The sequence below is a fragment of the Varanus komodoensis genome, unplaced genomic scaffold, assembly GCF_004798865.1.
Source record: "Varanus komodoensis strain SLA01 unplaced genomic scaffold, ASM479886v1 scaffold3, whole genome shotgun sequence".
Classification (NCBI taxonomy): domain Eukaryota; kingdom Metazoa; phylum Chordata; class Lepidosauria; order Squamata; family Varanidae; genus Varanus; species Varanus komodoensis.
The window spans coordinates 19555939-19583891 of record NW_025335761.1 but is presented as its reverse complement, the minus strand read 5'-3'; the positions used below and the strand labels follow the sequence as shown (position 1 = coordinate 19583891).

At 42.3% G+C, this 27953-nt stretch overlaps 1 protein-coding gene across 1 annotated transcript in view; it reads right to left on the bottom strand.

Annotated features, from left to right (window-relative positions):
* Positions 1-374: 374 nt before the first annotated feature.
* SPTBN5 (spectrin beta, non-erythrocytic 5) overlaps positions 375-27953 on the bottom strand; it is a 115023-nt gene continuing 87444 nt past the window's right edge. The window contains exons 55-71 of the mRNA XM_044435728.1: positions 26366-26562; positions 24357-24561; positions 23364-23552; positions 22446-22601; positions 21837-22054; positions 21052-21241; positions 14346-14522; positions 13276-13380; positions 10508-11077; positions 8819-8890; positions 7990-8076; positions 6562-6653; positions 5634-5719; positions 4619-4754; positions 3833-3948; positions 2921-3061; positions 375-517 (exon numbers count right to left, since the gene is read on the bottom strand). Of these exons, the coding sequence (XP_044291663.1) occupies positions 375-517; positions 2921-3061; positions 3833-3948; positions 4619-4754; positions 5634-5719; positions 6562-6653; positions 7990-8076; positions 8819-8890; positions 10508-11077; positions 13276-13380; positions 14346-14522; positions 21052-21241; positions 21837-22054; positions 22446-22601; positions 23364-23552; positions 24357-24561; positions 26366-26562 (2880 nt within the window). The remainder of the gene's footprint in view (positions 518-2920; positions 3062-3832; positions 3949-4618; positions 4755-5633; positions 5720-6561; positions 6654-7989; positions 8077-8818; positions 8891-10507; positions 11078-13275; positions 13381-14345; positions 14523-21051; positions 21242-21836; positions 22055-22445; positions 22602-23363; positions 23553-24356; positions 24562-26365; positions 26563-27953) is intronic.

Sequence of the window (27953 nt, the reverse complement as noted above, 5' to 3'; positions counted from 1 at the left end):
ATGCAGCTTTTGAGATGGGGCTGACAAGGAGGCCCCCTGCTTCCATGGACTTGCTCATGCCTAGTGTTAACCCACAGTGTGCTTTAAGGGATACAGTTCCTTTCTTAGCCCCTTTAGCAATACTTCCTGTTAAATAATGAGCAGATCACAATGGCTGTATTTGGTGCTGTTACACTTTTATGTTCTACAGTTCAAGCTAGCCTTCAAAACACTCTATAATAATGCTTAATTATTGGCAGTGGCACTGTTTTGTTGTGTTGTTTTTTATATTTTTTCATTTGAAATACCTATTTCATTGTATACTTGGTTCCTCTCTGAAGGCAAAAGGGTGCTACGTAAGAGCCCAGTGAAACTTGAGCATTTTCTTCCTTATGCTATTTCTTGGTAAAAAGCTTTTGAAAGACTCTTTCTTTCTTTTTCGTCTGCTTCATGACATCTGTCTCTAGTTCTTTCCTCTCTGGAGTCTGCTGATTGTATAAGCTCTTGGTTACTCCTGTTGTGAGTTCAGCTTTGGCTCCTGAAAAAGGATAAGCGAATATTATTTCTTTCAGCACTGAAAGGGTGAAGAAATCTCATAAAAATATTTAGCAGGACAGTTTTTTACCACTTCAACACTGTATGGCAGACTATGCTATTTCACAGAAACATGGCGAACCATTTAATTCTATGGCATACCCCTTTTCTCTCTGCTGAATGAAAAAAAAACACACTTTACTGGTAAGATATGTGCTATGTATTAATTTTGCTTAAGGCTCAGTCCCTGGCATCTGTGAATAAAGAATCTGAAAGAGCAGGAATGGAAAATGCCTCATGTCTGAGATCCTTGAAACCTGGTCCTGGCCAGTGTTCAGCTACAGCTAGTGATTTTGTAAAAGCTTCTTGCCCAGAATCTGCATTTAATACATCTGACTGTTCATGTACCTCAGTACCATCTCGGCTGATGGGCAGCAGTTCTCCAGTTTTTTTCTCAGTCCTACCTCTACATTCAGATGTAGAGCCAGATGCCAGAGACTGAATCCGTGGCCTTCTGCTTGCAAAGTGTGTGTTCCTCCAGTGAGTTACAACCTGTACCTGCCAGTGATGTATTGTCATCACTTAATAACAACAATCATCACCAAACTGATTGATGATGACATATCCTACACAATTTCTAAGTCTGGTTTTCCTGGATTGACACTACTCAAGGAGGAGAAGCAGAATTTAGACAAGGGGTCTTAGACATAACACCCTCTGCATCTGTTGAATAAACTTGGCTGGTAATCTAGTGGCTTAGTTGTGGAACTGACAGAAAAATATATAGAGCTGCCTTACAGACTGCATTGCAAATTCTATGGAAGACTGTCCGGTGGTCTGCCCATGTTTGGCGTATTTCCTCAACATAGGAATGTAAGTTGAGGGAGAAAGGCCAAGGATGTAACACGAACAAGAAGGGGCTTTACACAGCAATTGTGCCACTAGAGCAGCTTTATAAAAGATTTTTCTCTACCAATTCAGAATAATTCATTGCCAACCCTAGTTTCTCACATGATTTGCCTGATTTGGAATCTGAAAATCTAATAAACATTTCCCATGGAAGATATAAATTCCCCAGTTTCTTGGCTTATATATTCCACTCTTCTTTGGGGACAGACTGGATAGGAAGGTAGCATGATCCACCACAGAGTGTTTGCGGAGCCCAATAAAGTGGATGTGTTGCTTAAGCTATGCTAGGGGTGGTTGGTCCTCCCTTCACATTATCCTTCAAGCAACATTTCCAGCTGTTTTTCTCCCAGCAGGGTTATACTCATGGTTTGGCAGCACTACCGAGTGAGAAAAAGGGGCTTTTGGGAGAAAAGGCTGGTGGAAGAAGGGTTCTTCAACTTCTTCCTGCTCATCCTAATAATGGATTACATTGTTTCTCCCTCTTTATAGGGGTTCAGCTCTTATTTGATTCTGATGCACAGATTTATCACTATTACATCCAGTTTGGCTCTTGTTTAGCAATCAGAGCACCTTGCAGCATCCTTTAAATAATTAGGGATTGGATCCAAAATTATTCTACCAGCAGGAGACATCCACTTGTGGAATAGAATTTGCCTGCCCTTCCTTCTCCCCTTCAGCTCCCTGCTTGCCCTCCAAGTCTGCTCCATATGGGAAGAGGGAGGGTGCAGGGAAGGATGCATGAAGGAGGACAGGAAGCAGTAACCTTCCAGGGCCAGAGCAACAGTTCTGATTCAACTCTGTTTCAGCTCTCCCACAAAATGAAGGTTTCTTGCTCTGCTTGGAGTGTATTAAGAAAATAACCCCTGGCTACTTTATATTCTCCAGGCTTAGGTCTCACTAAAAGGCACCATAGATATTTAAAACAACTTCAGACTAAATGTGACCTATGGAATTTCCTGGGTAGACAGTGCCAACATAGGAAGCTGCCTTGGTACAGGGCAGATGTTTGATGCATCTAAGGCAGGGTGGGCTGCACCAGCACGGCTCTTCAGGCTTCCCTTGGAGATGCCAGGGATCAAGCCTGGGGCCTTTGGCAAGGAAAGCATCCTCCCTTCCACTGAACTCCCTCTACCACGTATAGTTCTGACAGCCACTCGTTATTTTCCTCTATCTGAGAAATGCCATCCAGCATGTAGAGGAAAGGTATGCGCCAAGCACAAACCAGAACTGCCTCTACCATCCCTGTACTTGTGGAATGCCTGCTTTTCACACCACCATCTGAAACAACAAAGGTGGCTTATGGAAAAGGCCAGACTATTGTCAGGGGGCACAGTCCCATGGTTACTTTGGAGATGGAAGCTGTGTTACACTGAGAATAACTCCTGAACAGCACAAGTGGGGCCAGACCTTGAAGCCGTTCTTAGGAATCCACTGTCACATCTGTTCAGTCTCTGCCTGGAGAATTGTCCCCTCCTCCTTGCCTGCTTGCTTACTTTACCTTGGTCTTTCTGTCCCAGAGTTCCCTTGTCTTCGCCATTAGGATAAGGCTGTACTTTGCGATGGCTCTGGGGAATATCTGATGGACTGGCCATCAGCAGAGTTGCTGGATCTGATTCCATGGAAATTGCAGAAGAAGCATCTGAAATAAGTTATTAACACATCTCTAAAAGTTCTGTGACTGGGTTAAATTACCATCAAAACTCTGGAAATATTTCAAGTCACAAACCACAATGTGTTCTTATAAAGGCAATGTTGCTGCACGGATTTTCACTGAGATGAAAACTTGTGACCTATCGAACTGCATGCAACTGTGTATGGTAGCCATCTTCATTTTATTGCAGAGTTGGTGTTTCAAAACCAGGGAAGTTATCAAGAATTTAGCAGGCCACAGGAATGTCTCACCAGCTGTGTTCGTTCAGTGGGTCACAAGTTGAACAGGCCCAAACTAAATAATTGCAATTCATCTCTGACCATAAAACCTCTCCCTAATTGATAAACGATGGAACCTTTTACTATCACATATGCCAACAGAAATCACAATTGTTTCTTTCACATTTCCCACCTCTCTCTGCAGTCTTTTCAATGCTTTCAGAAAGAAAGATAAGAGCCAACAAATGACTTCATTCTTTTTATGGAATTCAAGCTCAAATCTATACCAGTGCCATAAACTATAAAGTCCTATCATGTACCTTTTGTTGTATTTATTTCTGGATGCGTATTGTATATTGTTACATCCCATATTAAAACAAAACTGAACTGATACTACTGAATGTTAGAATAAGTTAAAAAAAGTACACTGGATTACCATAGGTAGACAAAAATGTAGCAGAACATGTTTTCATTTCTGTCCTATGTAGTTTTATTTTCCTGAAATGTATTTTTAATGAAATGAAATATATATATATATTACCAGAGTCTTCAGAATTCTGAGCAAAGTTTATGCTAAAATCATGTGTCAATCCTTCTGATTCAGGAGAACTTTCAACAGGTCTTTTTTCTTGTTTAACTCTAAAGGAAGGGTTTCTCCTGTCAACAAGATATGAAATAAATTTTTAAATAAAGAAAATACAGTAGATTATAAATACTTTCAAGGTATTTGACAAAATCAAGAGCCAAACAAATTAAATCAATGAGAAAATAAAAATTAATTACCCTTCCATCTTTTCTTCTTCTGCACATTCAGCAAAGCAGGGCTGGGTTTAGAAACCTGCTTTTAATTGCTGTTCTATTTATTTGTTGCCCTGTTTCCTATAAAGCTCTAGGCTACATCACCTACAGCCATGTAGTGATCAGACTGGATGCTCCAATTTACCACTTTAAGTGTGCATAAAGGAAAAGTGGAAACTTCAGATTTAATTATACAGTCGAAGGACATCATTTAGTTCTCTAAGAAAAATGGTTTTGGCACTCGTTATTAAAGTAATCTCCAGTGGAGAAACTGGTTTATGATCAAGAATCTCTTTCAGTTTTATAGCAGCATCCTTGAACCTAATGAATTCCACAGGCCTGCTTCCCAGCAATGCTTGTACTATCGTCATTTCTGATCCTGCAGCTATGTAGCCATTGGCACAACCAGTAATCCACAGTATGCCCAGGCCGCAGAAGACAGTTAATTTGCCATTTTCTTAAAGGATACAACAAACTAAACATGCGTACTGAATTACAGTTGATCAACCTCACAGAAATTAGTGCATACCTGGGAAGGAAACCTTTGCGAATCTGCCTTTCAGTAGAATCTCCAACTGCAGAGATCCAAGGTTTCATCTGAGGCTTTTCTGTGTTTGTGCTGACCAGTAGCTCCTTCTGTAAAGAACACTCGTTGCCACAGTAGTCTTGAAGAAAGAAAATGTGATAGGAATAAAGGAGAAAAAAGGTTATGGAAGATTCTTTTAAGCCCCAAATAACGCCACTGACTATATAGTGTCTGGGAGTATAGTATAGGATCTGGACTTTCTTTTGTCTAGTTACATAGAAACAGAGCGAGTCAGAAGGGTCCTCCCAGGCCATCTAGTTTGACCCCTGGCTCCAGCCAGCTCCACTCATGACATGCCCACCATGTGCATATTACACATCTCTGCTGATAATTAAGCCATAAGCATCTTGTAAACATGTTGTGAAGAAGGACAGGGTAGAGATTAGGGATATGTGAGGAATCTGCGTTGGGCAGAAAATCCACCTGATTCCCTGGTTTTGGCTTCCTGGACTCTAGTCCACTTTGCAGCAGCCCAGAGTCCAAGTCTGTGGGGCACTCACCAGGAATCAAGCATGATGCGCTGCACAAGCAGCTCCATGCTTCCATGCCTGTCACTGCTGCCAGCAGCAGCAAGCAGGGGAAAAGGTTGGCCACCAGAAACAGAAGCCTGTGGGCCTGCTCGCAGTGCCCCCTTTCTCCCCTCACACTGCCAGTGGCAATGAGTGGGAAGGAAGGTTCGTGGTGGCAGCTGGCATGCCCACTCATGGTGTCCTTTTATCCATGCACCAGTGGTAGTATGTAGGGGAGAAGGTTGGCTGCTGGGAATGGCAGGTGGGGAGGGATGCTGGTTTTGCAAACAGGATTCCTTTGGAGCTCAGCTTGCTTCCTTACAGAGGGCTAAGCATTGGAAAGAGTCCAATGGCATGTGGGAATTGGATTCTGGAGAGGCTCAGCACATCCCTAGTAGAAATATTGGGTATCAGGGGAATGTTCCATTAGCCAAATCCTACAGACCCACCCAAATTATTTAATAATGCTTGCATCCAATCCTCCATGAGCTTCTGAGAAGGTGCTGCAAAGTAGTATTCTGATCCATCACTTGGCCTGTAAACAACACATTAACTGAGTTATAGAACTCTGCCAGAATGAATAGAAAGAAAAACATCCCAGAATACCCATTTCCCTTTTTTGTTTAACATTGATTTTTATTTTGACATCAACTTGTACGTAGATGTGGCCAAAAGACCACCACAAAACAACACATCAAAGCCACCCATGTCTGCAGTTTTGGGGGTGGGACACAAAGGGGAAAGTCCTCTTTACCCATTCACAGATCTCAGATGAATTACCTACTGATATAAAAACTGGTCCTAGCTATAACTCAAACTGAGTGTTTCCTTCCTTCTGCAGACCACAATTGAAATCTAATCATAATTTTGATATAGTTTCACATTTATCTGTATTTTATGGCTGACCTCCTTGTGTAGTGTTTTTACTGAAACTGTAGGACAGACCTTGATTGACTGACTGACTAACTGCATGAATGAATGCAATGTATACTTTGGGGTGAGTTACGGAGCTGATCATGTGTGCACCTTTCTGCATTGTGAGAGCACCTTCCTGAAATGGCCTGGTGTAATTGTGAAAAATGTGTATTCAGTGTTGGGGAATAGCCAGAGAATGTCTGCTTTAGTGAAACTGTGAAGGACAGAGGCATGTTCACAAGCAGTCCATGGGGACTATTGTTTTGATTTTATTCCACCACCTGCAGAAGTGATGATGCATTTGTAGTGTTCCGAAGACAGCAGAACTCCATTCCATAAAATCACGTTGCATCTATGCACTCCGGCACAATCCAGAGCATAACAAACCAAAATGTTGTATAACTAAGTTAAACCAGAACATACCATTTACATTTGGCTTACATTGCCACTAATATGATTTACCTGAAACTGAAAGCATGTTCTTTCCTAGAATAGTTTGCTAGCTTCTCACACCAGGCTCCAGTGGTGTTAAGTGACAAGACTGGAGCTATATTCTGATAAAAGAAGGAAAAACAGAAGTGATTGTAGCTAAACATTTCAATTTTATCTTTTAAATTCAAGTTCTTCCCCACTTGTATCCTCAAAACCACAGGTGGACAACTTGTGGCCCTCCACATGTTTTGGCCTATAATTCCTATCAGTCCTAGCCAACAGAGCTAATGGGGGGAGAAGGTGGAAGATGTAGGCTAAACATCTGGAGAACCACAAGTTGCCTAACCCCTGCAGGTATATCCGTGCTTCCTTGGAAGTTTATTAGGGGTGAAGAAAGAATGAGAAGAAAGAAAATGGTAGACAAGCTTCCTTAAGGAACAGCTTTCCACCACTTCAATGCTTTGGAATGTGCATCTGTTGCAGGGAGATGCTGCGTTCATTCTAGGACCCAGTCACAGCACATATGGGGTAACAATAGCCATAGGTAGTGGCTAGTGGTCATAAAGGCAGAAAGAATGAAAATGATTGCTCTAGAAGCATTTTCCTTTGCACTATTCTAACCACAATGACTAGGCATTTATTGGACTTGTCCTGAGCATTATTTACTGCTTAGCATTGTATATGAGGCATAATTCAACTTTCTGTTAATGATAAATTTTTGAATCTTAATATTGTAAGGCATATTCATCCATCAGATTTCAAGTTTTGACCATACAACATGCAAAAGTCTACCTCTTTTACCAAATAAACATCTAATGTTAAATATTTCTTTCCAAAGAAATTTGGTTTTCTATGAGGGGGAAATTATAATGCATAAAAACAGAAGAGCAGCCCTGTTGGACACGACTTCACAACCAACAACAACAACAACGTAAAGAAATACTTCGTTTTTCTGTCCTAGATCTCCTACCAATCAGCTTTATGGTCTGAAGGTTTTATTATTATGATAGATGGGGAAAATGTCTCCCTCTCAACTTTCTCCACACCATAATTTTATACACTTCAATCATGTCTCTCTTTACTTGCCTTTTTGATAAGCTGAACAAACCCAAATGTTGTTAACTTTCCACACAGGGGAGTTGGTCCAGCTCCTTGATAATTTTAGTTGCCCTTTCCTGCACGTTGCAGCTCTATACTGTCCTTTTTTGAGGTCTGCTGTCCAGAATAAGAGCTAGCGTGGTGTAGTGGTGATGAGTGCTGGACTGGATCTCAGGTCCTAGACCCAACTCAGCCAGGAGGCCCACTGGGTGGCCTTGGATCAATGCTAACTTTGCTCAGGAGTCTTCCAAAAGGCTTTGTCAAAAGCTTTTTTGGAAATCCAAGAAAACCCTTTCTAATGGATCAGTACTATTCACATGCATTCTTTAAAAATAGCTGTAAGTTTAGAAACCAAACTACCTGGGATGCTTCCTTTTCATCATTGTAGAAGTCAAGTTTTTGTCTTTGAAGTATAACATAGTATTTGTTCCAAGCCCTTGTCTTTGGCTACAAAAAAGACAGAACAAAGTGAATAATTTACCACCTTTGATCACTGGGAAAGATTGTCTATGGGTATCCTCTACTACTACTACTACCTTTAGTTGGAGATTATTTGTTAACTTGCAGTTTACATTTACCCTGATTACATTCATCTAACAAGTGGTTAGATTTTCACTTCTCTTTCCTAAACAATGCTACTGGGTGTTAGGATAAGCAAAATAAGCTAAAATACCAACAGAACCTCGGAAGAGCTCAGCTTTTCCACAAATTAATAGACAAAATCAGTAATACGGGCCAAAGTGAGACTTGCAAATACATTGCACCTTAAAACATTTCATTCTTTGTGTTTTATATCAATATGAAAAATTTAAGTGAACAAGACAAATCTATTATGTCAGAATTTTGCTTTGCAAATAGATGGATGTAGAAATTATAATTTTTTTAAAAAAAGCATGAAGGGGCTAATAAGGTTACAACAAAGAGAAATTGGGTTAGAAAGTTTGAGAAACAGATGATAGAACAAATTACAAGCAAAAAAATCTCAGTAGTATGATCAGGAAGAACAATTGCTCTTAAATTAATACAAGAATTGCTTCTTTGATATATCTTTTACAGTATCTTTAGTACTGTCTTCACAAAACAAGCAATCACATACCTTTCTTTGCTGAAAGCACATATCTTTCAAGCTGAATATGCCCCAATCCACCCTTCCCTTCCACAGCATGGAGGTCATCTAGTTCGTACTTACTTGCTTTCTTCCTGGAAGGATCTGGTCCCTCTTTTCTAGGAATCCCTCCATGCTTTTGTGATCTGCAGAAACCTGAAATATACAAGATCCTTTCAAAGAACTTAAACTAACTTGTTAGATACAGCAGATCATAAAATCTCATTCAAGATATGTGCTATATGTTACCAATGTAGCAGCTATTCAAGAGTACACAGTGTTTACTGTTTCACTATGGAGTAGCTATACTTATACTCTACCCATATACATATGCCAGTGGGAATGGATGAATCCTAGAATTCTATTTTGAATTGTGTCACTTTCACATGTGCTCACTCAGATTCAACTCCATTTGTAGTACATATTTCTCTCATAATACAAATTTCTAAACATATTTTTCTCAAAACATGCTTTTTAAGATGTGGGGGTACTGAACCAAGAATACTAGCAGAATATTCAGGAAATACACATAATTCTTCACATTATTCCAGAAACTGCAGACCTGGTCAGTTTGCATGGGAGCTCATGAAGACTGAAATACTCAGGAAATCCTACATGCCAGAAACTGATGACTAGAAAGTGAAAAACTGTGCAAGTACTTCAGTGGGGACTGAAGGAAGTGGGGATTCACAACAAAGCAAGCCTTTTCTCAAGAAAAATGGATTACAATATTTGTTGTATGCTAGTCTGTGTAATTTAGTTATTTATTTAAAGCATTTTCTCCTATCTATATCTAGAATAGATCTCAAGATGGCTTACAAAACCACAAGCATAACAGCACATTAAAAATATAGTTTCAATATATACAAAAATGTACTAAAATAATTCCAATTATATAATAAAATCATTCAACCATTAACATGCTGAGTAAATTAAAAAAAAAAGCCTTGGCCTGGTGGCAAAATGAATAAAGTGGAGGCGCCAGGTGCACTCTCTGGGGAGCAGATTCCATAGCTGGGGTGCTACCACTGAAAAGGCCCTTCCTCAGAAAGCCTCACTTCTAACCTCTTTAAGAAAGATCTCAGTGCAAGAACTCAAAGTTCATGCAGGTGTATATGGAAGGAGATTAAAATGTACTAAAATGTACTACAGTACTAAATCTATATTAGTACATGAAGTAAAATAACTACAGTTGTATGAGAATTCAGTTTGGTATTGAAAATAATTTTCTAAAATTCATAAAGTTGTCTGCATTTGGGATAAAAGAAATTTGAGATTTTTAAAAAATCAAATATGGAAGAAACTGAAATGGCCAGATTCCTCCATCCAGGCCCAGCTTGTGGTAATAAATTAAGTTCTCCATCTCTTTTTTTCCTGACAGATGCTCATTTTAATAGTTATAAAGCAGGCAGGTGCTTCATGGTTTCCTCTATAATGGGAAAGGCGGTGCCATTTGGCTGAATTTGGCTGGTACAAGGGCTGACAATTTCTTTTCAGCTTATTTCTGATAAGACATTAACAACTTTGCAAAGTTATCATGTTTGGAAGAGAAGAACTTGAAATTTTAAAAAACGGACTGCCAGATTCACCCTTCAGGAGAAATGATGGACTTACCAGCCTACTTCACTGTCACACATCCCGATTGCATGATATTCCACATGCTTTGTGTACTTTGAACATGAAATGCATATAAGTAATGTGGCATAGATATAAAAGAAGCCATGGATTTCAGTAGCTTTCAGTCAGAGTAGGGATCACATGATGAGAGCTTACCAAAGAAGCTGTTCCTAATCTCTCAGGAGGTAAATTAGAGTGCAGCAAAGTTACGGAAGTATCAATCGATCCTGTTCCAGGCAAAGCCATCAATCCTTTGGTTTCAGCATTGGAGAAGGAGGTATCATTAATAATTTTCTCATCTGGCAGTTTGAAATCACTCACATGGGGTTGTAGCACATCATTGTCAGCTTGCTGGATTTTCATATCAGAGGACCATGAAGAATGCCCAGAGTTTCTTGTTTCTGGAACTGAATCCTGCAGGCCAGGTAATTCCGGTGCAGGAGGCACATTATCCTTACTGGGGCCAGCCATGATCTGGTCTTTTCCAAGACCCAACTGCTGTGAATACTCTTCAGACTTTTGCGGAAGGGAGGCAATGTGTTTCAGGGGAACCCACAGAGCGGCCACTGATGATAGAGAAGGTCCTTGCTGAATTTTCTTCGGGTCTAGTGGTCTTGTATGTGTGCTTCTTCTGTCTGAGTATCTTCTTCTCAGAGAGGGGACCTTGACCAATTTCCCTGGCTCACTCTCCTCAGTATCCATTCGCTTCAATAGTTTCAGTTCACTCTAAAATGGACAAAGCACAAGTTGAATGGAGCAATTAAATACATGAAAATTAACAGCTGACAACACCGATTGCTCTGTTAGGTGTGACTTATGTGGAAGTTGCAAGGTTCCCGGCACTCTGTCAAACTATACTTTGCTTTCTGGGCTTGGGCTTGTCCATCTTTTGGAAGGGGACATGGCTGGTGGGCAAAGATCCTTGCTGTAATGTGGGTCCCTGCCTGCTGGCCCTCCCACGGTAAAGGAGGAAGAGACTGCTTATGAGCAGGCAGACCTGTCCAGGTGCCCCATGTGCTTTCTCATGTGAAAAGCAAAGCTGATAATGAACGCTGCTTCCTCATGTCCCTCACGCTCTCCCCACTGCAAAGGAGGAAGGAAGGTGACAGCTATCTTCCTTGCCTCTCTATTCCTTTATTTGTCTCTCCCTTGCCTATTTTTGATACTTCTGGGTCATTTGCATGCAGATGAACAAACTGGGAAAGAGGCAACAGATCTCTTCATTTATAATTTCCCAAGAGACTGTGTCTTGGCTTAACGCAGCATGCAGCAATCTCCCCATGGGATCCTTCATTTTAACCACTCTAAGCAATTCAGGGAATCCATTCTTGTGCGCTTGCTTGTTGAATTAACTAATTTCCCAACATCTGTAGCTTTCTGGGCAGTGAACAAATGTCATAAATACAGTAACATACAATAGAACAGAAGAGCAAACATCAAGTCCAGGCAAGTTAATTACTGCATATGTGCTTTCTCATCTAGGACAACATACCATTTCAGAAGTCAATTTATTGGCAACCAGGTCTCCCATGAAATGAACTAGCTCATTTTGAATGGGGCTGCAGGATGCTTCTTGAAGGACAAGTTCCATATACACCTAGAATTCTTACTGAATACAAGTGTGTGTAACATGGAATCTGTGCACTGTGTGGACCCCCTTGCCTTAGATGCACGCCCAACACTCCCCTGTGAATTGGTGGCTTGCCATACACTATGTTTTGCCGTGGTTGCCACAGAAATTCAATAGTACGCAGTGGTGGTGTGGCCCCTATGGGGTTCAGTGTGGTTTAAACAGGAGTCCATGAAGTTGCTTGTTCCTGACTGAATATCCAGTAGGCAAATTTTCTGCTCTCTCCAGGAAACTTACATGCCTTGAGATAATTTGAACTTGCACAAGACTGTCAAACTGAGAAAATAAGACTGTGTATGGATGTGTCCCTGGAAAAATTGTTTTTAGAGTAGAGAACACTGCGAAGTAGGAATCTAGAGCAGAGAACAAAATCCCACCAAGTTGCTTCCCCATCCCCACCCTTGATTTAATAAACACGGGTATGGAGATTTTGCATCATGAGGAAACTAGAACTGTGTGGTTGCATCCTCTGACCCTCCCATGCCCCAATATCTGGCCACACCATGCCCCAGTCCTGCCCCTGGCATGCATAAATGGGGAAACAACAAGGAAAAAGGCTTTTTCTACCATCGTGCCTCATTTTCGCAATGCCCTTCCTAGGGAGGGGTGACTGGCACCCTCACTGTTTAGAGTCTGTCTCCAGGGTTTTTGTTTTTTGTTTTAACTTCATGCTTGCTTTTAGCACATTATGATTTTATTTGTTTTCAGGATTAATCACAGCTTCAAGATATTGTATTATTAGTTTTTAAAAATTGCTGATTTTTTTCTGCATATTGTTGTTCTATGAGCCACCCAGAGAGCCGTCAGGCTATGGGGCAGCATACAAATGTCTTTTTAAAAAAAAAAACATGGACAGCTGCAAAGAAAGCCTACAAATGGAGACCTCCGGGGCAGGTAGGCTTCTCCTTGAAAATATCCACACCTGGAGAGAAGGACAAAGGCGCCATGCTGTGCCTGATTCCTCTTCACAAGAGATGTTTAAGACCCTGCTTCCTTCCCATGACTTTTTCTGCTCTATTGCTCTATATCCATCAAGTCTGGAAGCTGATTTTCTCTTAAATAGTACTCTAAATTGGAGAACTATTACAAATACTGGGAGCAAATAGCCACAAAGAGAGAGCCAAATGCAAAATAAGAAGCAGACTGTGTCTGAATTATCTGCCAGCTTAACAAGAAGCACAGCTATGAAAGATCTATTTGTTGAGAAAAGCGATGTGAAATACTGATAATGCTTATCTTTGTTTGACAACACAGCCTGCCCCAACAGGTTTTCCTCATTTTTTTTCCACATCACCTTTGTCTTTCTATTCAGCTGAGCAAACTTCTCCTTCTGCACCTCTAGCATTTTTTCAAGGTCTTGATGTTTCTTCAATAGATGCTCAACATCAGAGATAGAACACTGGGGAATCAAGGTAGTAGAGATAAGCACTTAACACAGACATACCATGAAAGACAAAAAGAAATTTGTTAAAGAGATTTTTCTAAGTTAGCTATGAAACTTCATTTGAAATAGGTGAGCCTTGTATGACAGGTTTTTCAGAGGACCACATTCTAATCTTGAATATTAGGGAGTCAGTAACACGCCATGGGACTCCTGTTCTGAAGAGAAGATTTCTCTCTATGCAAAGGACCTGCCTACACAGCTGAGATGACATGATTGGCAACCATGCGGGGGTGATAATTGCCATCAGCACTGCAATCTGCAGTGGGTGGAACACTTGAAGCCTTCTCTGCCAGCCACAAAATCCCCCCCACTCCTGCCACTCCCATAAACCCTGATACTAAGGAACTTTATGTAAATTGCCCTATTTGCACAAATTTACACAATGTGCAGAAATCATGACATTTTGCCAATTTTGCACAAATTGGAAGCTGAAAAACACAGCTAGTATTTTGCATAAAATCAGTCACAAATTACAGTACACAATATGATTTTCAGGTGCCAATTTCTGCTCATTTCCTTTAAAAATGCAAACTGTGACCTCTCAGAGAAGGAAGTTTGTGAACTGGCTCAATTTACCCCATAGAAGAGCAACTCAGCACCAGCAAAGAGTTGATAAACCAGAATCCAGCAGGCAAGATCATGAAAATCTATTGGATTTTCACTCACCTATCAGATTCCTCATGCAAACAAAGAGAGAAGGCTTAAACCTCCTCACTATAATGCCTGATAGATGTATGTCAATTGTATTAAGCACTGTGCAAAATACTAGTTAGATACAATCCTGTTCCGTGAGGATATACTTGTAAGGTGACCCTTGATGTGTCATTATGGTGTGTAAGATAGCATGATACAAGGCAATTACTAGGCCACACTGATTGCTTGTACAGAAAAGCAGTCAACTTTATGTTGCCCTTACTCACCCCATAGCTTGGATCCGAGACAACACTCTCCTTGTCAGTGAGCCAAGCTTCAGCTAGATCCAGCTCCCTTCGTAGTAACTGGATCTCCCAGTTTTCTTCATACAAATCCTTCCTCAGGTCCCAGCATTCCCTCACTTTTCTCATTAGCTCCAGTAGTTCATCAAGTTTCTCTTCAATCTATAGAAACAAATTCCAAGATATAAATACAAGAAGTGGAAAGAAAGGTAAAATGAGGTGAGCATTTCATCTGGCATTCACTGAATTTGTGACCTCTCTCTGGAGAACGTCTTGAGGCTTTTCTACTTCTGGAAGTTTAATTCTATATATTTCAGAGTAATGGTATATTATTTATTTATGACACTTATTAACCACTTTTCTATCACAAGGCACCCAAATACAATAACCACAACAGCAGTAACAATTGAACAAAGCCTCCCCATATCACTAGGGAAGATTATAAAGAGTTGGTAGGTACCTTCAGAATAATGGGATGATACCTATAAGCCAAGTCCAGACAGACTGATCTTGTTTCCTTTTTTGATTGAACATCTTTCTTGGTAGACTGTGGAATTGCTATGGTCATCATTTGTCTTGACATCAGCAAAGCAAAGCTCCTCATCCTGTTCTGAACAGTAAGATAGCTATGCATAGACTGGATGCATACTAGGTAGACCCACAGCCTGAAGACATGTGTGGAAAGACTGGCTGCTCATCAGATGGGAGGGCAGGTACTGAGTGGAGCACCACAGATTCAGTCCTCAACATTTTAATTAATGACTTGGGACAAAAGCTTATAGGTATGTGAGGGGGTGTCACACAGAGGTGGGTAGAGACCTGTTCTTCCCTGCAGAGCGGGGCAAGACGTGCTCCAGTGGAGTGAAGCTCAGGGAACCAAGGTTCAACTTGGATGCCAGGAAGTACTTCCTGACAGTTAGGACCCCAAGGGTGTGGAATGGGCTTCCACAGTAGGTGGTTGAAGCCCCATTGGTGAGGGTGTTCAAAGATAGGCTGGACATGCACATGGTGGGCATGTTGTGAGTGGAGCCAGCTGGAGCCAGGGGTCAGACTAGATGGCCTGAGAGGCCCCTTCTGACTTGTGCTGTTTCTGTTTCTATGTTTCTTTTTGCAGATGACATAAAATTAGGTGAGATAGCTAATACTCAGAAGCCAGAAACAAACTGTTAAATGATCTTGATGGGTAAAAAAACAGAGTAGAATAAACTAGCATGAAACTCAACTGAAGTGCAAAGCTCTTCATTTAGGAAAGAGAAATCAACAACAGTAAATATAAATAGGATCTTGGAGTTTCTGTCGATCATAAGCTTAAAAGGACTCAGTATACCGGACAGCCATTTTTCAGGACTGCTTTAAATTGGACTCCTGTGCTGAGCAGGGGGTTAGAGCTGATGGCTGAAATGCTCCGTTGCTACTCCTGGATTCTATGACAGTGGGAAGATAAAATATCCATGTTGTCAAATAAAATGTTCCAGTGCAGCAGAATTAACAGTTTTACCGTGATGTCCTATAATGTCTCTTCAGATATAAGCCTCTTTGAGTTTAGTAAGTCTTACTTCCAGGTAAGTGGATTTCAATATACAGGATTGTGGCTTCAAGGCTCCATAAAGGCTACACTCATTTATACTGGCTAAATTTTCATTAGCATTTGAAGGCTTATTTCACTGAATGCATAAAATGGCCTGTGATCTTGACATGCTTCCAACCATGCATCAGATTTTCCATGTACCTGATGAAGTCAGCTCTGGCCTAGAAAAACACATATGTGAGTGCTAGTCTTTAAGATGTCAAGATAAACTGAAAAACTCATTCTGCCTGAAACTGATGGACTTTCAACACATTTCCAGCCTGAAGGCCAAAAGTGGGCTGAACTGAGTGTGCTTGACTTCTGCAAAAGTGTTCAAAGTATTTGTGCAGATTTGGAGCCAAGAACAGCATATCTCTAGTGCAATTAGCAGAAATCATAATTTGTCCAAACTGATGCCAATTCATCAGATACAAATTGTTTTTGTAACGTTTAACATAAGAAATATGGAGGCATCCTCAGCCCACCATGTATGCAAATATTCCTCCTTTGCCACCCTGAATCTTTTTGACAGTTAATTTTCAGATTTGTGCAAAATCTGGGCCTCTGCTTCATTATTTGTGCAAATTTTATGCACATTGCACAAAATTTTGCACAGATTTTCCTAGCTTTAAAAATAGAACTTACACAAACACAGCCTGTTTTAAAATTGGAAGTCTTCATGCTGGCTCGACTCATTTTAAATTGAGTTGGTGCCAGCGTGGAGTGGACCAAACAGAATAAGTGGGGCTGAATTGAGAAAACCTGTCTGTTTTATACCGACCTGTCAGATTTATTACACATTCCTAAAAGCTCAGCCTTTAAAAAACTGCACATATGACAATTTTTCCATAAATATATTGCTTTTGTGCATGAAACTGCATGGATCTGGTATACATACCATCAAAAAGCAAACATTTGTATGCTCTATCTATAGAGAATCTGCTTTTTAGAGTGCAGTATTTCCAGATAGGTAATTCCTAGTGTTACCAATAAAAAATACCCCATAGTTATTCAGTCTTCCTTTCATGAATGGAATGCAGTAAGAAAAATAAAGACAGAAATCAGAGTGGAGCAGGAAGAATGGAAAGGTTAAAAATGGGGGTTGCCCCCATCTGAATGCTAAATGTCTATGTAGAAGGTGACTGCACAATAAAAGTCAAATCTGGAAGCACTCCCAGGCTCCCAGACTGTTCTAGACTAGCAAGCTGGGTACTTACTGGACAAGACAAATGCATCTCTTAATCAGTTTCACAAGTAGTACTTATTTGAAATATCTTTATTTAAGGGAAAGGATTTGGGGATTAAATACAGTGAAGTTCACAGAAGCAACAGGTTATTTTAACAAATTCTGAAGATCCTTTAACCCCCGTCATCTCTGGCTCTCCTTACAAATCACATGGAGGCAAACCAAGTATCATTGCAAAGGTCAAAGTATGAAGTTACACGGATCTCAAGACTGTGGAGAGCTTCTCTAATGAAGATCCCTGCTCTTCCCCCTTTCATAACAGTCTGTGAAGGGCCACATGTCAGGTGAAGCCCTCAAGGACCTGAAGCTTAACCCACTTGTTCTTCATCATTTTGCACTTCTTTACCAAACACGCCTTGTGCCTTTTCAGATCACAAGAGCGAAGAAGCGGGGTTTTTTTTTAAATCCTTTTTGAAGCTTCACCTAAGCACTCAGTGTGCCTTGTATGGTACAGCAAAGTTTTATCCTCACACGGACACCCCAAGAGAAGGTAACTCCTTGTGGCTGAGACAAAAGATATACTTGGCTCCCCCATGTCATGCAGCTGAGGACGCCAAATCCCATGTATGCACATGGCGGTTGAGATAAAGCACAAACGCAACCACTGGTCAATACATGTTGCAGTCATTTTTGAAGATAGATTCAAGCTCAGTCTGAGTGATGGAGGCCAAATGGGAAGCGAGTTAAGCGTGGAATCCTGCCACCTCAACCCTAGATGCATGGTGTTGTAACCCCCCTCATGATCAGGCATGATCATACACGTAGCCAGGGCACGGCTCATCACGAGTTAGAGGCATGGTCAGAGTGTTCTTGTTCTCATGAGAACAAGAACACAAACACGGATGTGCACGCTATGCTAAGCTGACAACAAAGCAGGCTTCGCTCCAGCATTACCAGTATCACCACAGACATTATGCCCTTGTACCCACGCTTGCTTGCTTTTGCATGATAAATGGGCAAAATGTGCTCTCCCCTATTGTTTTTCTGTTGTTCCCCCATTGTTTCTCTGTTGCTCCCCTATTGTTCGCTGTCATTCAAGCATAAGTGTAAAAGAGTATAAAAATCAAATGTCTCTCCTCTGCCTGCTACCACAGTCTCACGAGTGCATGGTCCCTGCCGGCAGGTAAAATAAATCCCTCTCGATAATTCCAACCAGTCTCTGGTCTCGTCCGTAATATCGTGCCATACAACACTTGGAGGCCCCAGCGAGATCACCGAGACTGTCGGTCCTGCGTCCTCCCGATACCAGGGACGGGCCCACAGGCATCTTATGCCTCTGCCCTGGCTCGGTGGGACGTCTGACTAGCCGAGAGAGGAATTACCGGTAAGTGCGCACGGCGGTTACCCGCCATTTCTTAGTATCTGCAGATCTGGTATTGGAAAGGAAAGCCTGCTGGACGCAGCAAGGGCTACTTTCCGGTCTGAAGCGAGACGTCGCTTCCGGCCTCAGTTCCTGTACATCTATTTAGATTGTCCGTCGTTTTCTTTTGTATAATAACCCTTTTTTACAGGATGGGAAATGGGGCAAGGACAGTCCATCGCGACCACCCCATTGCAATGCCTTCTGAATAACTTTTCTGATTTCTTTGAGAGGGCTTCAGGATTCGGGGTCTCGGTTAAGCCAGGGACCCTCCAGACCCTTTGTGAGTTAGAGTGGACCTCATTTGGTGTGGGATGGCCCTCAGAGGGCTCCTTTGATTTAATCCTGATTAGGAATGTGGAGGCTGTGATCCTTGGGAATCCTGGACACCCAGATCAAATTCCATATATAGAAATGTGGCTGGATATCGCCAGGACAAAACCTAGTTACCTTGAACGGTGTCAACGGAAACTCCCAGGATCATGGTGTCCGTCTCTCCTTATAATTAAAAGGGGCGGAGAACCCCACGACAGATAACCCATCGCCCCATCCGCGAAGCCCCACATCCTCACGGATGATCAAACAGGGCCTCCAAGTGTTGTATGGCGCGATATTACGGACGAGACCAGAGACTGGTTGGAATTATCGAGAGGGATTTATTTTACCTGCCAGCAGGGACCATGCACTCGTGAGAGTGTGGTAGCAGGCAGAGGAGAGACATTTGATTTTTATACTCTTTTACACTTATGCTTGAATGACAGCGAACAATAGGGGAGCAACAGAGAAACAATGGGGGAACAACAGAAAAACAATAGGGGAGAGCACATTTTGCCCATTTATCATGCAAAAGCAAGCAAGCGTGGGTACAAGGGCATAATGTCTGTGGTGATACTGGTAATGCTGGAGCGAAGCCTGCTTTGTTGTCAGCTTAGCATAGTGTGCACATCCGTGTTCGTGTTCTTGTTCTCATGAGAACAAGAACACTCTGACCATGCCTCTAACTCGTGATGAGCCGTGCCCTGGCTACGTGTATGATCATGCCTGATCATGAGGGGGGTTACAACACATGGAACCCTCCAAGCTGAGACACAAACGCATATCCAATGGTCTGACTGAGGAGCGGCAATTTTCACCACCACTATGCTTCACTATGTGCAAGGAACAGGGAGGAAGGGAGACTGGGGCACCAGTAGGAATTGGCATTTGTCCGCAGGTCCTTCTCCTCTCCTCGTGCCCTGGCACAGCCTTTCCCTGCTTTGCTGAGGTGCACTCTGCTCTTGTGAAGATGCCTGCCTTCAGGAAGTAGAGCGCGACCCTTGATCGTAAGTCAGTCATGTCCAGCCCAGATCTTGAGAGCCTCCACCCCCAGGCCATTAGAAAGCCACCATGGACAACCATAGTTGGCACAGCATTGCTTGCTTTAGATCGGCACAGACATAATTAGGTCCAGGGAACCATCTACCATTTCACCAACCCAGCCCTGGAGGTACAGACGAGAGAATGATTCCCATCCCCTACCCTGCTTTACCATTTGGATTGAATCTGATATTTGCCTTGGCTCTGCACTTCCCAAATGCTTTGTGCCCCTGCCTTCAGACTGGAGGATGAAGGCTGGAGCTCATGTATGCCTTGCATGGAAACCTGCAGAGGGAAGCAATGTATTGTCCTTGACTTCACATGCTGTTTCAGAGGTACAGCAAGGGGTCAGGCACAAGATATGCCTCTTGAGGACAGGGGCATGTTCCTGATGACTGCCTATTCTGGCTGGCCATTCGTGGTTGCACACTTTCAGGGCTTTATGATTTATTTATTTGGCCAGAAGCATGGCTTCTAGATCAAGAGAGGTATTATTGGCATTCTTTACTACTTTGGTGTGCCCGCAGCTCGAGTATTGTGTTCAATTCTGGGCCTCTCATTACAGGAGGGACATAGCAAGGTTAGAATCAGTGCAGCAAAGGGCTGAGGGGGTGTCATGCAGAGGTGTGTTGTGACCTTTCCTCCCCGTGGTGGAGGGCAGGATGCATTCCAGTGGAGAAAAGCTCAGGAAACCAAGATTCAAGGTGGATGCCAGGAGGTACTTCCTGACAGTTAGGATCCTGAGGGTATGGAATGGGCTCCCACAGGAGATGGTTGAAACCCCATCATCATGGTACAAAAGGCAGCAGCTCTACAGAAGCTAAGTAGTCAGGCTCTGCTTGGCAACTAGATCAAGAGGGGGAGATGTTTTAGGGAGAAGACTGTGGGACAGACCGTTGGATCCTACAACCTATTTCCAACCAACTGATTGCCAGAATATAATAGAGGTCCACAATATACATAATGGGGTCAAAGTTGCTGTTCCCAACTAATATCCTCCCATTAAAGGCAGACAAATGCAACATCTCAGGGAAAAAACCCTGTGCAGAGGATTCATTTTTCCTGAATGAAAATAGAAGAAAAACTCTCCATATAGCAGTGGCTTAAACTCTTCATGTAGAGAAGCCCTCATTGTATCACATCGAATCTTTCAGAAACTTACCTCCATGGACATAAAATGCCCACTTTCTACTAGGCTCTTTCCAACTTGCTCCAAATTTTCGTATTTCAACCACTGCTTCTCTAGCTCACGCTTGTTCTCCTCATGACGTTTGATCAGCAGCTCTGCACCAAGCAGATCACTTGCCAACTCCTCAGATATAATCAATGCATGCATCTCCTTGGCCCAGGCCCTAAAGGAGACAACCAAAAGGGATGCAGTACAGTATTTCCCCAGAAATAAAAATGGAAGGGATTCTGTTGCTACTGGGTACAGTTGGGCACATGGAGGTTTAATAATTCGCAGTTGCATCAAAACATCGACTTGATTAGCATGTATCGGCTGCATACTAACCCTGCACTGTTGTTTAACTCTGGATTGTTAACCATAAACAACCAGTTCACAACTCAACAACAAAACATGGGTTTTCTTTCTGGGTTGTTTATGGTTAATAACCCAGAGTTAAACCATTGTTCAGGGTTCAAATGTAATGCCAACTCATGATTCAACCAAAAAGCATGATTCAATGATCAATCATACGTACTTAGCCCATACTCTGGATTGTTGCTGTGTGTAAACCAGGCCAAAAACATGCAAATGAATACACTGAATTATACTCAGGTGCACCCACACATCTGTATAATTAAGCTGCTATACTGGTCTCATGAAGTTAATCATTGATTTAAAGTGCCCAGTTTCCACCTCTAGTGCTTCATACACTCCAAGATCTTCATTCTGCAAAAGAAAGACTGAAGTATTCCACATCAGATAGACTAGCTCATACACACATTAGTTCTCTGCAGTCATTGAAGTAGATCTGGACTTGCTCTGCCTGCTGCAGCTTCTGCTTTCTCTCCATAGACTTCCTGTCCAGTTTCTCCCAGCAGCCATCCACTTCTGCAAGTCTATCCATCATGTTGTCCCTGGCCTGAGCATACAAGTGACCAAGATGCCAGGCTGCTCCTCTGACCCTTTCCAGCTCATTGGAGATGGCTGCTAGTTCTCTCTGGAACACAGACAGGAAAACTAAATGAAGATTTCAGTAAACATTGACTCTTTATTGTTGTCCTTTAATCCAATCCCATATGAGTCCTTTACTAAATTGAGCAAAGTTTCTTAATCTGCATTAATCTGCTTTTTGTCAACTATATGCACAGCTTACTGAATCGTCTCCCATGCACATCTGAGAGAACTGCATTCTAGATAGAAAGCATGGCTTCTAATCAGACAGGAACCTTGAACTCTAGCCTTAGATGACTTGTAAGATGAAATACCCATTCAAATGTAAAGTCTTTTTGGTAAGGCAGCGGACACCTAAAGCACTGTTGGCACCTGCACAACACAAAGTAAACTGCATGGCTTTATGTAATTATTTCAAGGTGATCATTTCCACTTACCTCAACACCCTCATGCTGGCTGAGGAGCATCTGCACACCTGGCAGATCATAGCCATAATCGTCTCTATCCACAACAGCCTCTTTCTCCTGCATCCATCCCTTCAGGTCATCCACATCATGATCATACTGATGAACCTGGTGAGCTCCTCTGAGATTCTGATGAAGGAGAAGATATGCTAGCAATGCTTATCCTTACTGTCAACTCTTTAGCATCAAGCTAGAAGTACAACAAAACGAAGACAGGGGCTTCCAGCAGGGTCACTGCTGAAATTGTATGCTTTGGGAGATCTTAAATTGTGCTCTAAGTATCTGGTCATATGAAAGCTTTGGCTGTCTTTTGGCTGTGGGCCATTTTTGAAAGTGAAGGTCATGAGGCTAATCCACACCATCAAAAAGCAGCTTGTTTTGCTAAGCAGTCCATCCCCTGATACATTTTGTGCACTACTTGTGACATGCATAATTAATTGCAATTGCTGAAGCACTATTTGGAGATGGCAGGATTGCAGGAATCATTCCAGCACAGTGGATGTGCACATTGCATTTCCCTATGTGACCATGTACATGGGGGTAGGGTTATGCACATCAGCTTTTCAAGCCAATTTTTGACTGTGTGAACAGGGCCAGCTCATCAAATGTATCCCTCCCTCTCCCTCTCCCTCTCCCACCTTTTTCCCTACAAGGAACCCAAGGTGGCTTACACAGCTCCATTTTATCACCACAAAAACCACCCTGAGAAGGTTAGACTGAGAGGAGCACATGTGCCAAAATCACTCAGCGAGCTTCATGGCAGTTGGGGACTAGATTCCAGATCTTCAAAGTCCCAGTCTAACACTCTAACCACTATACTGCCCTGGCTCTCTGTATTCAATGGCACTGCCTAATGAGCTGGGAAGGACCCCAAGAAGCTTAGGATCATACTTCTGCTCTTGTCTGGATGGCTTGACGCAGTCTTTCCCATGAGCCATTGACCTGCTGGGTCTTCTTCTGGATGCCACTTATTTGGCTGTGGTTCTTCAGCCGGGATGCTAAGTCATTTATCAAGAGAACCTTGGCATAGCCCAGAGATTCTACTTCATTTATGAAATCTTCAAACTCTTTCTGTAGAACCTGTAGGTTAGGAAAAGAGATGTTTTGACGAGTTGTTTAGAAGTTCTGCCACAAAAAGATCCCTGCCATCTGTTCTCAGCATAGTGGTCTTGATATAATTTTAAAGAGTAATGGACAGAAGTTTGGAAAGGCACCCAAATTCTGTACTCGGTGAAATCATCTTTAATTTTTATTACTGGAATTTCCAAGATCTCTTGACCAACTAGAAAGAAAAAGGAGGTTAATATTTTGTGTTGGCTTCTGACTATGTTATATTTCTATCCCACCCCCTTTTCTGCAAGAAATTCAAGATGGTTTACATAATCCTCCTCCCCATTTTATGCTACAACAATAACCCCAAGAAGCAAGTTAGACTGAGGTCAAGCAACTGGTCTGAAGTAATCCAGTGAGTTTCATGACCACGTGAAGACTAGAATGCTTGCCTCCTAAGCCCCAGTTCAGCACCCTAACCACCCCCACACAGGCTTTAATTAAGGGTTTCAGAATAGTTAAAATATAAAATTGGCTACTTCATTATTATTCAAAAATGTTAAAACAAGAATGGCGTGTGCATGTGCCAGATGTCTGGACTGCAACTCCCATCATCCATCACTATTGGCCATTATGGTAGGGCTGATGGGAACTGCCACTCAAGAGTAGCCAGAGGGCCACAAATTCCCCAGTCCATGTTAAAACTTACTACACACAGATTCTGAAATGATAACCATACATTATTCAGAGCTGTATGTAACCCAACAATATCAGCAGCTATAAACGACTCCAGTGAAGGTCTTCCTTCCCTATAAGGGACAAAATTGGTTGTACCTCAACAGTCTCCAAATCCTGACCATAATCATCTGAATCAGCCAAGCTTTGCTTGCTCAAAAGCCAGGCAGACACCAACTGGGTTTCCCTCTCAAATTGATGCAGTTGAGATTGCTCCTGCAGACCTTTTATTTGGGTCTCAGCTTTCTGCTGGAGAGAGAGGTATTCTTCTAGGACAGCCTGGAGCTTGGCAAGGATAGTTGAGCTGTTAAAAAAAGTTACCAGCCTTAGAAAAATGACTATAATTATTTGTGTCAATAACAACACCTGGCATCTTGCATTAAACAGGCCCATGCCTGCACCAGCAAACATCATAGTCCGGATCTGAAGCTTTATAATGCAAATGTTCAGTGATGTGACAGTGCATTCTGAAGTGGGTGGCATTCATCACAACACCCCCACACCCTCAAGGCTCTGAAAATGCAGGTTGCTCTGTTGAACCAGTTCAACAAACCAGTTCTAGCAGTTTCCATCTCCTCCAGGATCTGAAACTGCCTGATTCTCAGTGACAGCCTCTGAATAAAGATCTGTAACCACAACCTCTGAAAGCTTCTTTGTAGGAAGAACAGGTCCAATCCCTACTAATATAAGTGCCCAGCTCCCTGACAGAGACACAGCTTGCAAAATTTGTGCAGGTCTTCTTTGGATGACAGTCCTGTGTATTTCATGTCTTCTTAAAGATGACTTCATGCAACTATCTTGGTCATGGCAGCCACTTTCTTTGGGGCTCTGATGGCATCCCACTCATGGGAAATGAGCTATTCACCACAAGACAAAAGTGATCTTCTGCAAGCCACAGCAAACTACGAAAGCCATTTTGATAATCAAGATGAGCAGCTGGCCTTACATCTCAACAATAGGGGAGTCCTGTGTCTCAGTAAGACACAGGCTTGTGCAGCAAGAAGAGGACTTTGAGGTTGTGCTGCATGAATGGAGAGGCGTGTGTCCCCAGGGTCCCTTGCAAGGCTCACATAGGTTGCTGGGATACAATAATTAATATGACATCGGAAAACAATTTGTTGAAGAAGTAGTCCTAAAAGGATTGTTTGTAGAGCCATGGTAGAGATCAAAATGTATTTTCAGACACAGGAGGATATTCACAAATGTATTCTAAGAATGAGGATAAAGGAGAGCACAGCGCGAAAAGATCAGTGCTTGTGCAGCCTTCCTCATTAATGATGTATTTTATAAAGAGGGAAATTGCATGTGTGCAATTTCTGTTTTCCAAAGGGGCAGGAAATACAATCACCACCATGACAGAAAGGGCTGGTATGAACAACTAAGACTTGATGTTTAGGGCTCATTGGCTAGAACCATCCATCACCAATCACCACTCAGAGAAGAGCATGTTATATGGGCATAGCAAAGCAAACCTCATTTTATTCCTGTAGCTATGATGGTGCTATTAATTAAGTTTAAACTGCAAGAATACAAGCAAAACTGCTCGTAGTACTTTTTCAAAACAGGGCTGACAAAGTTAGAATTAACATGAGGAATGTGGAAGCAACCATAAAGCATGGAATGGCAGCTGGGTGAGGGGAAGAGAAATCTTAGTGTGTTTTCAAGAATTTACTTAGAAAAAATTTACCTAACTGCATCACTGAGTACAAGGAAAATCATGCCTTGCAATCCAAAGCTGCTTTGGTGTGTATAGGGAGTGAAATCTCTATAGCGGATTTCCGCTAAGTACAACGGAGACAGCTGATCAGCAGATGTAAACTATTGTGCAAGACTGCTGAAGGAGAAAACATGTCACGGCTCATGTATCACCTACCACCCAGAGCAAACAGCTTGTTTAGACTCCTGAACAGGCCTTCTTCTATAATTTTGAAATTCCTGCATTTTTCAGACAGCCAGACTTATATACCACTCATGTAGCCAGCGTGTTTGCACATTGGGTGATTCTCTGAAATTACATGTGAAGATGACAACCCAGACTGGTTACCAGTTTGGTTCATTCTGATGAGGTCCTTGGTGACAAGGATTCACAGTCTCTTCCACTCGCCTACCTATCTGGATTGTCAGTGGTAGAAGGGGAGGCTCCTATTTCCCTCAGCTTCTCAATTCGGGGCCTGAATCCCTCTAGGTCCAGCTTGGCAGCCTCCACTTTACGAAGCAGTGCTTGAGTAGTTTCTTCATTCTTCCCATAATCTGGAGTTTCCAGGACAAGCCTCCTCTCTGCCATCCAGGATTCCATTTCTAGAAGCTGAAAGAAATGCAGTGATGATTGAACTTGCAGACAAAACAGGCCCTTCCCCGAAACCTGCTCTATAAGGCTGCAAAATCGGAAGAGATGGATGGAGATACAGTGACAGGACTCACTAAGATTCCCCCAAAGAATCCTGGGAATTGTAGTCTGGCTAGCATATTGAGAATTTCCTCCTAGATGTTTCTTGTACCATGCACTCAGGGAGGCGGGTCTGCAGCCAGCTTAAAAGGGGGAAAGAGAGGCTGGCAAAAAGGTATTTGTACAGTTCATGTGGTTTGCAGGGCTTTTAAAGGGGTTTTCTACATATGCTTTAAACCTGCCACATTACCAAGGCCAGATTCTTGGTGGGATGGAGACTGACTCCTTCACACTGGCTTTTTCTCAAGAGCTTTTCCCCCTACCTTTCTGTATATTCCTTTACACAAGCACAAGGCAGCACTGCAGCATACTGGAATACACAAGCTTCTCACAACACAATTTCTAAATAGCACCAGGTTTTCCTCTATGTAAAAGAGACAGTTGCAAAGCGTGGGGGAGGTGCTGGAGGATGACAGCATTGTCCAAATGCACCTGCTGCAAGGGAGGAATCATGACTGCACAATAAATGCCTCCTTGTAAAGAAGCTCAAAGACAAAACTGTAAACTTTTAAAATTGTTTGTAAAAAGAAAAAAGGAATCCGAAAATGTAAAGGGAGCAGCCCCCCAGCCCTCCCTGCTCCCCAGCTTCAGGCCCAGAGCAAGATCTAGAGAAAGTAGCAGCAGTGTGTGTGTGTGTGTGTGTGTGTGAATGAAATAAGACATTTGGATGTTAGAAAAAAAGTTTTATTTGGCATCTAGCATCTGGTGAGCCTTCCTGGGGAAAATATTCCAAAATATTCCTGCTCCCAGTGCTATAAGACCTGTCTGAACTGCTATTAGTGAGAGACAAAGATGGCAAGAGATTCACCATGGACATCTCACATCCCCTTATTTTATTTGCATTGAAGTTCTGAGGAGATGGAATGCTTCACCAGTTTAAGACTTTAAGATAGCCAACACATCTTGAAAGCAAGGAGCAGAATTTAATACCAGTTGCAATTAAGTCATTGCTAGATTGAGAGTGCTGAACTGAAAGTACAGATAGGACAGCCTTCCCCAGCAGATGCTCTCCAGATGTGCTGAACTCCAGATGTGCTGAACCCCATAATTCAAAGCCGGCATGGCCCCTGGACTGCAAACACATCTGGAAGGCATCAGATTAGAGAAGGTTGACTCAAGGAGACATTTCCATTCCAGTTCTAAGCATATATTTATCAAGCCTGAATAAAAACTTTTGATCCTTCAGACATGTACCAATGGGCCCAGAGAAAGACATTGCAGGACACTGCAGGTGACACAGGACTTTCCTG